A 14,888-nucleotide genomic window follows, 5' to 3' on the forward strand; every position below is an offset into this window, starting at 1 on the left:
CCCAGCACCTGCAGCCAACCATAACTCAGCCTCTGCAGATCAGAGAGGGAATTCTGGAGGTTCTGAGCTTTCACATGAAGTCTGGTCTGTTCATATACTGACAAGGAAACAAAACATAGATGTGTCCTCTATCTGCAGGTTAAGGCTCTGGCAACAGGGATTGTAAAACCTATATAAAACTAATAGTGCAGGATACACAAAGAACCTTTAAGATGGACCAAACCAGGACTAAACCAGGTCTAACTGAAGGACACAATGCAACAATGAATAAAACATGAGGAGGTTTTGATCGCTTTGCCCAAACGTTCTTTTACTTCATTCTTCATTTAATGAGACAAATAAATACAGTTTGAACAGCGGCGAAGAGAACAGACAGAAAGAGAAAGAGACTGAGAGGAGGGGCACAGGGATCCAAGATCGCCGACATGACAACAGAGAAACTGAGATTTCAAATATTATGAAGAAACTAAAACCAAACAAACTAGATTAATTTGATGTTAGTTTTTAACCAGATAGAAAGAAGAATGCTGAAAATATGCAGACAGAAGGAAAACTATTAATTATTGAAAGTATTAAAACGATACAAAAATCTTTTCGTAGCATTTTCTTTTACTTGAAAAAATATTTTAAAAAGTAAATAACAAAAACGATTGCAATGAGATTGTAGAGTTGAGCTAAAATTTTAAAGACAGTGAATTCTAATCTCAATCAGTAGCATTTAATTTGCTAAACCAGACAAACCAAACACACTATGTAACTTTTCTGATGCTGCTGGTTGCTAGGTTACTGCCTTGCCTAGAATGTTCCATAGTATGGCATTAAATTGATCAAAGTCCATGAAGGAGTGATGCCAAATGGTATTGCACGTTTTTGCAATGAAAGCACCTGTAATTGAATAAATGCAAGATAGAAAAGTCTAATGCCATTCTGTGGTGCATTCCAGGAAACAATAACATCTCCATGGAAACAAGCAACAGGCAATCCGTCCACCAGGAATGTTACATAGTGCAGTTTTAACTCTTTAGATGATGATTCACTGTCTGTGCATTAGCTCAGGACGTAACATGCGATTTGGGGCTGTTATGAAGACGGGATTTGACAGAAATCTTTTGTGTCATTGGAGTTTCTGGAGTTAAGACTTTTCCGCTGATTTCAGGAGGTTTTCTTTGCTTCGTCTCTTCACGTCCCAGTTGTAAACTCGTGCCATGTCTGAGGGGGCGGGGTCAAGGAAAAACACTGGATTTGGACTTTAAATGAGCAATTTACTGTTCAAAATAAAACACTACAAAAAGAGTTAAAGGTCCTGTATTACACAAAACTGACTCTTGTTTGTTGTGTTTTGACTGTCTACATCTCCAAAGCTCAAAATTCTCTTTTTCACCTTGTGATGCCATGTAGTGGTAGATTTCAACAGCAACCTTTTATCTTTTGTTCAGTAGAAATTGGTAATTCCAGGGCTCAAATTATCCAAATGATTCTACTGAAGGTGTATGCAGTTTAAAAACACAGTGGAGCACTTCCGTTATTACCACATGACATCACAAGGTGGAACAGAGAGTTTGAGAGAAGAACAGCCTAAATATTCAGGGCTTCTGAGTTAAACATGTGTGAATGAAACAAAACACAACTCCAGGTCTGTCTGTAATGAGAAAACATTTCTGTGAAAAGAACTTTCTGAATGAAGTTTCAATATCGTGCATCTAATGACCTGAATCCTTAAATCTGATCTATATTTTGATTCATTTCCCCCCCTTTATAATCAACACAGAATCACTGGTACCTGCTCAAGCTGAGAAAGGGTCTACTTTCTCTCTGAGCAGCGGTGGAAGGATACTGACTTCGGTGGTGGTGAACTGGTCGCGCAGGAAGTCCAGGTCCTCCTCCAGAGTTTCGAGGTTTCGGGAGGCGGTCGACAGATTTTTCTCGAGAAGAGCCTGAGCCTCATCTATGTCGTACTCCAGCATCACGTTCGCCTGGACAGGAAATGCATTTTTAATATGGCTAAAAAATTACAAAGTTTATAAATTTTTAAAATGACCTTTGACTTAATTTGGAGATTTTGAGATAGTTTAACACTGACCAACAAGCAATTTGCAAAGAAAAGCTAATAAAAAGCAAACAAAACAAACCAAACCCTTTCTCTGATACTTAACAAAACAAAATGTTCTTATAGTTTTATTTGTCAAATAGTAATTTCTGTGTACATTGGGGGAGTTGCACAATATGGTTGCTAGGTAACAGTTACAGAATTCCTTAGTGTTGTAATTGTAAACCAAAAAAAATTAATCAAAGTGGGGAAAAAAAATGGGTTTTAGTAAAATGAGAAATCTAATCTGTCATAGGCACTTTAAAGGTGCACTAATTTTCCTGGTGGAGAGTCTGCTTGTCTCCATGGAGATGTTATTGCTTTAACCAGAAAGTTGCACAGTATGGCATTAAACTTATTTTTCCCCATCAAGAAAAGTGACAACGTTAGGCCAAGTTACTGGTCTGGAGAGGCGAGCCCACTCACAGTAAGAATGCATGTTTGTCAGGGCTTTTTAATAATAAAACTACCTGACACTGAATGCATGCAAGATAGATCAGTTTAAAGCCATACTGTGGAGCATTCCAATGCAAAAATCTCACCAGATTTGTGGGTTTACCCATTTTAGAGGTCTTTTAACCCACTTTTTGTCCTCTTTTTGATAATTTCTTGTTTACTTCTACAGTGGAAATGATGTAGTCCACTTTTAAACCTGGTTTAGCACTAGAACAGACCAATCCAACCAATAGAACAATCCTGTTACAGACCTGGTTTAGATCTGGTGTGAGCCACAGTCAGGGTACACGATATAAAAATAAGAAACTTACTCCTAACCATAAGCAGACTTTATCAGTGGGAGGGACGGAGGCCTTGCAGTAAACATTATCAGCCAAAAGAAAGTGAGTTTCCATCAGGTCTGTGGTCTCCTGCACAACAAAGGATATTGCGGTAATTATACAAATCGACAAAAATAAACATATTCATTCATTTGTTAATTTGTTTTTAGCCTAACAATAATGCCTTTATTTTGCATTTATGATAGTAATAACAGCAAATTAGATTGGCAAGCTGACAAACTACAGTGGAGATTACGGTCAATTTTAAATCTTTACAAAAACATAACTGTAAAAATCTTGTTGCAAACCTTTTTCTTCTGCATGTGCCAGAGGATTTCTAGTGTCTGTGTGATTTGAGGAATTTGATTTTTCAACCTGCAAAAAAGAAAAGAGAAACAGGCATAGAAATGGCATTAGACATGACTAAAACCAAATTTCAGCTTTTTAACATGTTCTGAAATTGTGCAATAAAATGTAATAAAAAAGAAGATAAAAAAAGACAGAATTGTTCTACATAGTTAATGTTACATTTAAGAATTTACAAAAAATGTATTTCCAGAACTGTTACCTAGCAACAATACTATAAACAAAACCTGTCTAAATTACACCACAGTTATGATTAGACAAATTAAAATAAATGACACCTTTATTTTGTTAAATGAAGGGTTAAACTGTCAGAAACATGCCTTTCCTTGTATGTAAGAAGTCACCACTACTTCCTGTACTTTTGTACTCTCTTAACTGATGTAAAATGATGATAACTATTTACCACACGTGCTATCCCACCAATTCAAATAATAAAAAAATAAAACACAAAAAACTGCCATATGCACTTTAAACCCTCTGTGTGTCTGACCTGAGTTTCTTCTGGGACAGGTTGAGCTCCATATATTTGTATTTCTGGTACTGTTCGTCCAGTTTCCTCAGGGCGGAGTCGGCCGTCTCATTGCCCGGCTGCTTCATGTACGTGTCCACATCCTCCTAAAAACACACAGGGACAAACAGGAGTCAATACATGTGACAAAGTGTAATGTTTGTGTATGTGTACAATATTTGTGTATTACAGGCAAAACTAATATTTATATGGGGTGAAACAGGTTGGGATACTGCACTAGAAAAGTTACTTAGTGCACCTTTAACAGCTCTGTTGGAAAATGACTTGATAATACCTTAAAAGAAATGTTCTTCAATAATAGAATCTACTTACTAGCAAAGAAAAATATTTAAAACCCTCATGGTCTAATACTACTTGCATTTTATTCCAAAAACTGGCACCAGTTAGGGTTACAATGAAAATCAGATATTAAATCGACACTACAACTAGAATCGAAACTAGATACTCACTTGAGCAGATATCAATACCAAAAAGTTATTCACAGAACCATTCCTGAATGTCTTTACAATGATCTTGAGCTGTATCAGAACAAGTATAAGAGCACATAGACTAGTATACACCCATGGACCACTATGGAACCTACCTGGACCTCTGAGAGTTTACACAGATATAGACCACATGGGAATGTAATATAAATTACTGCGATTTAATGTTGAAAATCACATTCTGTTATTTAACTAAACTGTGTTTTTAAAATTATCACTGTGGTATCGGAATTGGTATTTGTAAGTCTTTGTTAAACCACTTTTTGTGCAAAATTAATATGAAACACATTATAATCATCAAAACAATGAACATGCCAAATGTGTTTCATAAATGAGTTTCCTTCCTCTAAACAAGCAATGAAACTGTAGCACTGTAACAAAATCATTTAGTAAAATATACCAAAAAATAATCTTGGTAATATATCGATACAGCAACCCACTATATCGATACTGTATCATCACATTAAATGATACAATATATCAATATTTTGATATTTTTGCACACCCCTACTCTACCCCCTACTACCCTACCCCTACTTTTTTTTTTTTTTTTTTTAATTATCATTGTGGTATCCAAATTGGTATTAAGTATTGGGTCTATTCCTTAGAATGGAAATCAAGTTTGACATTTTAGAATCGTGACAACACTTTTCCAAACATTACCAGCAATAAGACCATAATCACTGGCAATATTAGATTTTTTTTTTTTCAATCTAATCTAAAATCTGATAGTCACATTAACTTCTCCTCCATAAAATGTGATTTGATGAAGCCGTTCAAAGACAGGTTCATGTGAATCAAAGTGAATGTAGTTTGGTCTTGGACTCAATAATCATGAATAAACGTTAAATTAGGATGTTTGTTCATGCAGTAATGATCACATGAGATATCGTGACATCCCTTCGTAAGAGTAAATAACCCTCGTGTTTATCAGAGCGCGTTTCTTCCATACATGGACGTGAACGGGCGCAGCATTAAAACACTGTTAGCTTCGTTAGCTTCTCCGGGCTAACCACCGCCTTCCTGCAGAAAATATAGCACGGAGGAGGTCACCACAGTCCGGGTCCGCTGCGGGAGAGGAGCCGCTGTGGATGCCCGCCTTGTACCCACCACAAAGACGGCCTCCGGGATGCCCAGGTGCTTCTTCTTGGTGGCCTGAGCGGCATTGCTGTTGTCTATGGTCGTCGCCATCTTGGAGAGAGGCCGCGCCCTCCTTCTTTACGCACAAGTCTGTCTGTGCGTCAGTGCGTCACAAGGGCACGTCAAGCAGAAGTGAATTTCTCCCTTTCCCACCATCAATGAAGATGATGATTATTATTATTGTATAATATAATAAACCTGATGTCTCTGAATCATTGAATATATAAGTTGTTTATAGTGTGTAAATGTTGTGAGCATCGAGTGTAATGAAATGTAAAAAAACAAACAAACAAACAAACAATCAAACAACAACAACAACAACAACAACAACAACAGCAGCACAACAAATCTATGCTTACCATTGTTTTTACTTTTTATTAAACATGGGCTGGGACAGTAAAAACTTGCAAAACATTAACAACTACTACAGTATTTTGTTTTAATCGCTTAAATAAATAACTTTAATAACTAAATAAATGTAAACCTGTGACACACAAGCAGATTTGGATCTTAAATTCTGGATATTCTAATTTATGTTTTATTTACTGTAGCTATCTATTTTTCCTTCCTTCCTTCCTTCATTGCCCATTTAGATAAGAATCTGATAAAATAGTGAATTATTTGTTTGCCTGTGGCTCTCTGCTGCCCTCTAGGTCAGATTCGGAGTAGTGTCACACAGCGGCTTGTCTGGTTTCAGAGTGGAGACTTTTTGTGGACGTTTTTTCCATGTCATGCGTACATCTTTGGTCATGCCCAGGTCCTTCAATCTGTCCTGAACCTGCAACAAAACAAACAAAATAAAAACTAGAGGAGGAGGTAGTGTCATTCAGGAGTGGGGTCGGGGTCTATAGGTGATATTATGGGAAAGAAATCTTCAGAAGCATTTGGATGTTTTCTATATGATAAAAATCTCACCATTTTAGTCAAACAGGGCACAGCGCTCTGTGTAGCAGACATGGTGATCTTCACACTGTACTTCTTTAATGGAACTGAAGAAAGTAAAATTTGTTTAAAAAACTACATTATGTAATAAACAAAAGACAATGGTATTTTGTTTTGTCTTAAGCACATATGTTTAACACAAAGCCTGTATATTTAGGCAGTGGATTATTATAACATGACTTAAAGCTCACAAGAGTAAATTTTAAATAATATAGGACCTTTAAATAAATGTGTATATAATATGAAACATGCTCACAGGAGTAGCAAAAAAATGGCAGCTGATCACTGCAATCCCAGGGCACTATCCCCATTGGCTCCCCGCTGATGTTGAAGGCAGCGCAGGCTTCTTCTCCTCCAGCTTCAGGCTTCTGTGGGACCCACGGGACAAACCCTGTGTATGATCCATCAGACCAGGTCCAGATCTGTTTGGTCAGGCCAATCCAGGCACTGGTACCATTCCAGGTCCCATCCCAAGTCCCGTTTCTGGTCCCATCCCTGGTCCCATCCCAAGACCCATTCCAGGTCCCATCCCTGGTCCCGTCCCTGGTCCCATCCCAGGTCCCATTCCAGGTGCCATCCCTGGTCCAGTCCCTGGTCCCATCCCAGGTCCCATTCCAGGTGCCATCCCTGGTCCAGTCCCAGGTTCCATCTCTTGTCCTGTCCCAAGTGCCATCCCAAGTGTTGTCCCCGGTCCTATTCCAGGTCCTATTCCAGGTCCCGTTCCACGTCCCATTCCAGGTCCCATTCCAGGTACCATTCCAGGTCCCGTCTCTAGTCCCATTCCAGGTCTCATTCCTGGTTCCGTTCCAGGTCCCGTTCCAGGTCCCGTTCCAGGTCCCATTCCAAGTCCCGTCTCTAGTCCCATTCCAGGTCTCATTCCTGGTCCCGTTCCAGGTCCCGTTCCAGGTCCCGTTCCAGGTCTCAGTCCCGTTCCAGGTCCTGTTCCTGGTCCCTCTGAGGAGGTCCACAAGGAGGTGGTTCTCCTCCTGTTTCCAGATCCTGGCCAAGTCCGTGTGGTGGGTCCTGCAGTACTCTTTGGCCTCGCTCCAGGTTTTAGAGCCGTTTCCCTTCACGAATCTGTCAGGGGCGTTCACTGCACAAAGGACAAACACAAGAGACAAGAACTCAGTGAAGGATTCTGTTAGAACCATAGACTGTGAAAAGAAGTGGACTAAGTGAGTGTGACATCAACCATAGCGTTTGGCTCAAGTCAAATGAAGCTCATTGAGACTGCCAGTTATAAGGGCTAATCTGGAGTCAAATTCTGGAATCCTGACCACAAGTATCATAGCAATCAAAGAGCTAATCAAAGCAAAACTGTTAAAAGTAATGCAAGTAAACATTTTATGTTCTTTTATAATGGAACATAGTATCACCCATATTGACATTAGTTTAACTGTACCAACAGAAACAAAACAAAACAAAACAAAACAAAAAAACAACAACAAAAAATGTGCCCAAAAATGAGTGGGAGTAAAAAAAAAATTATTTAATCCCAACTCATTTTCTACTTTAACATAATGACCTTTCTTCAGACATTTTACATTAAGCCATAGGAACTATTTACATGTGAGGACAATGGGTAACTGTTATAGCTTGGTAAGTTCTAAACACCACAGCTGTGTCTCTCACCGTCGAGGCAGAAGAAGGGCCATGTGGTGCTGCAGTTTTCGGTTCTCCACTCTCCTGAAGCCTGGATCAGCCCACACTCATGCTCCTCTCTGGGTTCTCCAACTTCAAACGCCTCAAACCCCACCTGGATCTGTCTGCGGTCCTCTGAGTCCACAGCTGTCCACTGCCACTCTCTCTGAAAACACACATTGTTTTTATTTTATACCATGTTTCAGAGACAAGCAGATGGCAGAATTGACTTGGTTGGAATTATAACAGGTGAGATGATTTCTGCTGTTAAAGTCTCTCACACAAAAAATTTAATTCAGAATCTCACTAGTATTAGACAACAGTTTTTCAGTTAGTCATTCTCACATTTAGTTGAAAATCAAACTCCTAAAAGGACCATGAATGCTCGTTTTGATCATAGGCTTCGCAAAATGTGTAGTTTAAATCCATTTTGTACATTTTCAGACTGTCTTAAAACATTTTTGTCTGTGTTTGTGTCACGGTAACTGCATGGTAACTTCTAAACATTCTGCCAATAGAGATACATGCAAAACGCCCCCAGCATGATGCCACCACAGTGTATCAATAGGATGTAATGATATCATCGGAAACCCTGAAGTACACCATACCTTTAACCCCACAAAGAAGTATTGATCCGCAGTGTTGGCCAAACCACTCATCTCCTTCAGGTCCTTCACATCCGCGACAGAAGCTAGATCCACAAAGTGCTCTGAGCAGTGACTCCGAGCGCTGCGCCAGTCCAGTTTATGTGGGACAAAATGGAGCACCTTCTGAGGATAGGCCAAGACCAGGCTTAGGAAACCTGAATAAAGGGACAAAGGACATTTTAAACTGCCCATCATTTAAAGTGCGAAAATAAAAAATAAAAAATACAAAAAATTAATTTATTTTTCTAGTTTTGTAATTTTGATGAAGTTTATAGTTATACTTTTTGGGTGCAGTACAACAGCAGATGTGACATATGTAAAGGTAATCAGAAAAATATGTTTCTTGTGTAAATTGTGCCCGAACTTTTGGATAAAATTCTCCCAGTGTGATTTCCCCAATATGGAACTTTCTATAATAGAACTCTCTACTGCCTGTATTATATTTACAAAAAAAAAAAAAAAAGAAAAAAAAAGAGAGAGAATCATCAGAACATTATATACACTTTAAGGCTATAGTGTCAGAACTGAAACAGTGCACTGCTATAAAAGTATCCCACATCGTAGTCCTTTCTACATATAAATAATGATGTCCTGTAACTCACCTGGAAATAGCCAAACTCTCACTGCTGTCCACTTCATATCTGCGGAATAAATGCATGAATTATTTAGCAGGTTGAAATGAAGTATAAATTATTTAATTTAGATCAATGTACACTTAAACTCACCTGAACACAAACTCCACAGACCTTTTATGGTCTAGTCCTGCTCTGGTGTTTTTAAAGTTTGATGGAATCGCTCACACCCACATTCAAATTCTTTCCTTTCCTTTCTTGTATTTGAAACTCTTACTGTGAATTGATCAGATTACATAAACGAGTCTGGCATCTTAATATAAACAACATTATCTCAGTAAATTTGAGGTATCTGTACTTTACTTGAGTACAATGTAAAAGTGATTAATTTTACTTTTAGTTCGCTACATTACGTCTGTACTTTCTACTCCACTATATTTCTGATCTGAACTGAAAAGTAAAAGTGTTTTTCTTATTGTAACTACTGAAAAGTTATCTCTTATCAAGTTCATACTGTGAGCAAACAAAAATAAACAAAAACAGTTAATTCAGTTGTTTCTGTTGAACAAAATTCAGCACCAATCTGTATCAAAGTCACTACATTTGAAGCTTTATAAGATCTCAAAATCTATGTGAAGCACTTTTACTTTACTTTAAATACAATCTTGCAAGTTGTTTTTTTCTTTTTAATTAATCATTGCATTTATAGAGTGCCTTTCAAGATATCCAAAGCACTTTACAGTTTATTATTCATTCACTTCACAATTGATGGTGGTAAGCTACTATTGTAGCAACAGCTGCCCAGGGGCAGACTGACAGAAGCGAGGCTGCCAGTCGGCCTCTTTGACCACCACCAGCACTCATGCACACATCACTTCCATACTAGGCAATGTGGGTGCAGTGTCTTACTTTCACAGGTACTTTAATACTTTTATGGGTACTTTAATACTTTTACTGGTACTTTAATACTTTTGCTTAAGTTGATTTTGCATTGTGATACTTTTACTTGCGTATTTTTTGTTCTGGTATCTGTACTTTTACCTAAGTAACACCATTTAGTATAGTACTTCTTCCACCACTGATTATATCCACCTTTACTGTGAATAAACTTATAATCAGACGTGGGTAGTTGTCAGTTACGTTTACTTGATTAACTTTTTCAAGAAATTGTATTTTTAAGAGTATTATTCTAGCAGCATACTTTTACTCCTATTTGAGTAATTTTATTATTGAAATAACAGTACTCTTAATGAGTAAAAGTTGTGCTTCCCCTTCCCACTGTGAGTAAGTCTACAATTAACAAAAGCTTTATGTGACAATATGAAATGATTTGAGCATTTGTGTTTCTTGCACCACTCTTTCATGATTCATTTTGATTTTGTGCTTTATTTATTTTTGTTATGTCCTTTACATTACATTCACTTCAAATTATAAATTAGATGCTACCTTCTAACAGTTTGGCCTACTTTTCACATTACTCTTACCTCAGTAGTAGTCTTTTACTTTTTTTAGCCACTACTTTCGATGTAATATTATTTTGAAGTAATGTTACTGTGTTCAATTCACAGAAAATGTTTGAGAATTTTCCCAAGATAATTTGACATCACAAGGTGGAGCAGAGCATTTTGAGCTTTGAAGAAGTAGACAGACTAATAATAAAGAGTTACTCAAACATGTGTGAATGAAACAAAACACAACTCCTGGCATGTTTATGAGGAGATAACTACATTATTAAATCTCACAAGTGTCAATTTAGCATAATATAATACTTTTAATTAAAAAGAACAACAATATGCATTTTAAGATGTATAAACTGTCACTGTCATGGACTACAAGTGCTATCTTCTTAAATATCTATCACATGTCTCCTTTTCTTCAATATGGAAAGTTGATGTAAATATACTGTGCTCAGACTTATTCAAAAATCATGCAAAAGTCCAAAGGTTTGTCAGTGGAGGGTGTAATCGGCTTTAATTTAAAATCCCATTTAATCTGTACAAGGAAACAAGCACCAGTGATTTACAAAAACATGTGAAGTTTGTACAATACACCAAATATAAAACAACAAAATAATATATAAATTAAAAAAAAAAAAGATTCCTACAGATCATTTATTTATACTTTGCAGCTGATGTCATCAACATTCTCTGGGGCTGTGAAGCTAACTGAAGCACTGCTCTGTCTGAAGTTCTGTTACTCAAATTAGACTTAATCTGAGCTTTATTTTAACACAGTATGACCAAAAAGAGCTGACTTGGTTGGAACTAGAACAGGTAAGATGATTTGTGCGCTTAAACAAGTCCCTCTCACATAACATTTTAATTTTAAAGTTTTTCAGTTAGTCACGCTCATCTTTTTGTTGAAAATCAAACTCCTAAACAAGACCTTGAACTCTCCTATTGATCACAGGCTCCTGAAAATGTGCTGTTTAAACACATTCTATATTTAATTGTATTATTCAGATTATTTTTAAATCATTTTGACAATCTTTGATTATGTATGTATTGTGTCACCATGGAAACTGCTAAACATTCTGCTCAACTGAGGTGCAATAACACCCCCAGAGTGATGTCACTGCAAAGTATCAATAGAGAATGCATTATAAGATGAAGATATTGCAAAAAAAAAAAAAAAAAAAAAAGAAAGAAAGAAAAGAAAACCATTACCAAATCTTGTTAATAACAGTAATGTATTTTAAAGCTTCACTATGTAACTTTTCTGGTCTGGTCTGTCTGCCAACAGCTTGAGATGATATTGCTTTTCCTGTATGCTCCACAATTTCACACAATGACGGCACTAGGCCAAGTTACAGGTCACATCTGCGGAGAGGCGAGCCGGCTCACAGTAAGAATGCATGTTTAGTTATTTTCTTAGCACCAGTAATGGAATGTGAGATAGATACGTTTAATGCCATACTGTGGAACACTGGAACACAAGAGCAGGGTACCCTCACCGGAAAAGTTACATAGTGTGGCCTTAATGTGCATTTTAAGATACCCAAAGCATTTTACAGTGCATAGTTTGTTCCTAAAGCTGCCCTGCCCTCACACACTCACACACGCATTACATTCATACTAGGCAAGATGGGCGAAATATCTTGCCCAAGTGGAGCTGGATTCAAACCTCTATCCCTTCACTACCTGAGCCTAGAGTTGGGAGATTTATATAAAAAATGCATACATATTGCACTTGTTGTTTTGGAGATATGCAAAATTAGAATAATGTATATCGTCTATAATTAAAACTTTTAAAAATTACCTCAAAAATGGACAGAAGTCTAGTGTAATCTTCCAAACGAGGGAATAAAGTGATCCTTCCTTTTGTGTTTAATTATAGTCTGTTCACTTTCAACAGTGATCATCTAGGCACAGTTTTTGAGATGTTTTGTGTCACATCCAGAAGCCGTATATTTGATGATACTGGCTTGACACACTTGGAATTTAACCTACATTGAGTTACTAATTCCATGTCAAAGGGAGGAGTTGTAGAGTGAAACTGTCCTGCCCTTATTGCGTGCTGGTTGTCTCACCTTCATCTTCATTGTTAAGTAACTGATTAGCTTAAATACACTTGTTAAGGTCACATTTTTAAAAAAAATAGGCTTGTGAAGCAATTTACATCAAGGAACCACTTACGCATTCACACATACATTCACACACCAGTGTACGCACACACCTGGGGGCGAGGTGGGTTAAGTGTCTTGCCCAAGGACACAACAACAGCATTCATCTGTGGGAGCTGGAATCGCACCTCTCAATCAACAATGTTGATTTGAACCATCAACCTTCACATCAGAAGACAAAGACTCCACAAACTGAGCTACTGTTGCCATGTAAACAGCTGGTAGACGATATCGGAGTCCACTTCTGTTTCTCTTTCTTCACTCCCCTAGCAAACACATTTTTCTCTCTGCTGGACTTAACTCAAAGCAGGATAAAGTCCTCATTTTCAGGACAGTTCTATCAGTTGAAAATGACTTCTGGATGGAGCTGAAATGTCTTGATTGCAAAACAGTATCTAGATGACCACCATTATAACCTTTTCTGAACCAAGAAGTACAAGTCCAGTCCTCAGGTCTCTGCACTGACTTCCTGTGACTCAGAGAATAGACTTTAAAGCAGCTCTATTTGTGTAGTCTCTCTGAGGCCTAGTACTGAAGTATATCTCTGACATGTTGGAGCCATATAAACTATCTCTCACTCTGAGGACCTCAGGGACCGGCCTCCTGCTGGTGCCCAGAGTCACGACTAAACACGGGGAGTCAGCGTTTCAGATTCATGCATCTAAAAGCTGGAACATTCTTCCTGAACATGTGAGACAGACGCTACTTTGACTCCAGGCTCAAAACAGTTCTGTTTAGCTGCATATGACTGAAAGGTTTTCATTCAGCACTCTTCTCTTTCATTTAATGTCTCTTAATCCTTTTAAATTTTATGATGATTATTTATGTTCTGATTGGTTTGTATTGTGATTTTAATGTATTTGTTCTTCTGTAAAGCACTTTGAATTACTTGTGCTATACAAATAAACTTGCCTTGCTTTAAACCACTCCTGGACGATTGAGAGATTACACCATCTCATTCCTAAATAATGGTATATCCCTACCTTTTCTGTTTAATTATACAATCTATTCACTTTTTATCTGATACTTGAACGTCAACCAAGAAATTACAGGCACAATTAAGCACATTCCTGATGCATTGTTAAAAATTTCGTCTGAAAAGTGTTAGTAAAAGAAAGAGAGATTAGGGATGGGCGATACTGACAAACATGAATATCTAGACTGTTTTCATTACTTTATGGAGCTCCACAGTCCCGCCCACTTCGATATTCGCTCTGGTTTCCAGTGGTAAATTTCCCATTAATTTTCCCATTAATTTTCCCATTCACTTTTCAAAAAAAAAAAAAAAAAAAAAAGACGAATGGGCTAAGTGGCTACGCGCTAACTGGCTATGTGCTAACAAATATCCATAACGTTGGTTGTTTTAAGTCAGTTTTAAGTTGTTTTTTCTGAAAAGTCTATGGGGAAAAATGAATGCGAAATTTACTCAATAACAATATTCAGACGATAATTTGAAAATGCACCAGGAATGTGCTAAAATGTGCCTGTAAATGTCTCGGTTGAGGTTCAAGTAGTTCGCACAAAACGTGAACAAAGCCTAAAGGTCCTATATTACGCAAAATTTTACTTTTGTGAGCCATGTTATAATATTGTTACTTCCCCAGAAACATACTTGGAGTTGTGTTTTGTTTCATTCACACATGCTTGAGTAATCTTTTAGTATTTGTCTGTCTACATCTCCAAAGCTCAAAATGCTCTGTTCCACCTTGTGATGTCATGAAGCAGTAGTTTTCACGTTAACAGCTACTTCTACGTTTAGTTCAGAAGAGATTCCAGGGCTGAAATCATCAAAATGATTACAGTGAAGGTGTATGGAGTTTAAAAAAACAATGGAACACTTTCTCTATCACCACATGACATCACAAGGTGGAACAGAGAGTTTTTCGTTGGAGATACGAACTCAGGCTAAGGCTACGTCCACACGATAACGCTCCTGGATCTTTTATGGGCTGAAAAAAATTTGTGTTCACACACGTGTCGGATCAAGAAATATTCACGACCAGATGACAACAGAGCACTGAGTGAAAACGATGTAATACATATGACACATCTGTATGTGGCGCTGTGAACAATGATAATGAT

At 37.5% G+C, this 14,888-nt stretch overlaps 1 protein-coding gene across 1 annotated transcript; it reads right to left on the bottom strand.

Moving 5' to 3' along the window:
- Positions 1–283: 283 nt before the first annotated feature.
- Positions 284–5,475, bottom strand: vbp1 (von Hippel-Lindau binding protein 1). Its single transcript, XM_020917787.2, has 6 exons — positions 5,353–5,475; positions 3,719–3,843; positions 3,171–3,237; positions 2,854–2,952; positions 1,835–1,973; positions 284–1,209 (listed from the first exon to the last, which is right to left on the bottom strand). Exons 1-6 carry the CDS (start codon positions 5,431–5,433, stop codon positions 1,133–1,135), a joined length of 588 nt encoding a protein of 195 aa, XP_020773446.1. The 5' UTR covers positions 5,434–5,475; the 3' UTR covers positions 284–1,132.
- Between the last annotated feature and the right edge of the window lie 9,413 nt (positions 5,476–14,888).

Source organism: Boleophthalmus pectinirostris, unplaced genomic scaffold, assembly GCF_026225935.1.
Source record: "Boleophthalmus pectinirostris isolate CB_2022bp ecotype Guang Dong unplaced genomic scaffold, ASM2622593v1 HiC_scaffold_20, whole genome shotgun sequence".
NCBI classification, from domain to species: domain Eukaryota; kingdom Metazoa; phylum Chordata; class Actinopteri; order Gobiiformes; family Gobiidae; genus Boleophthalmus; species Boleophthalmus pectinirostris.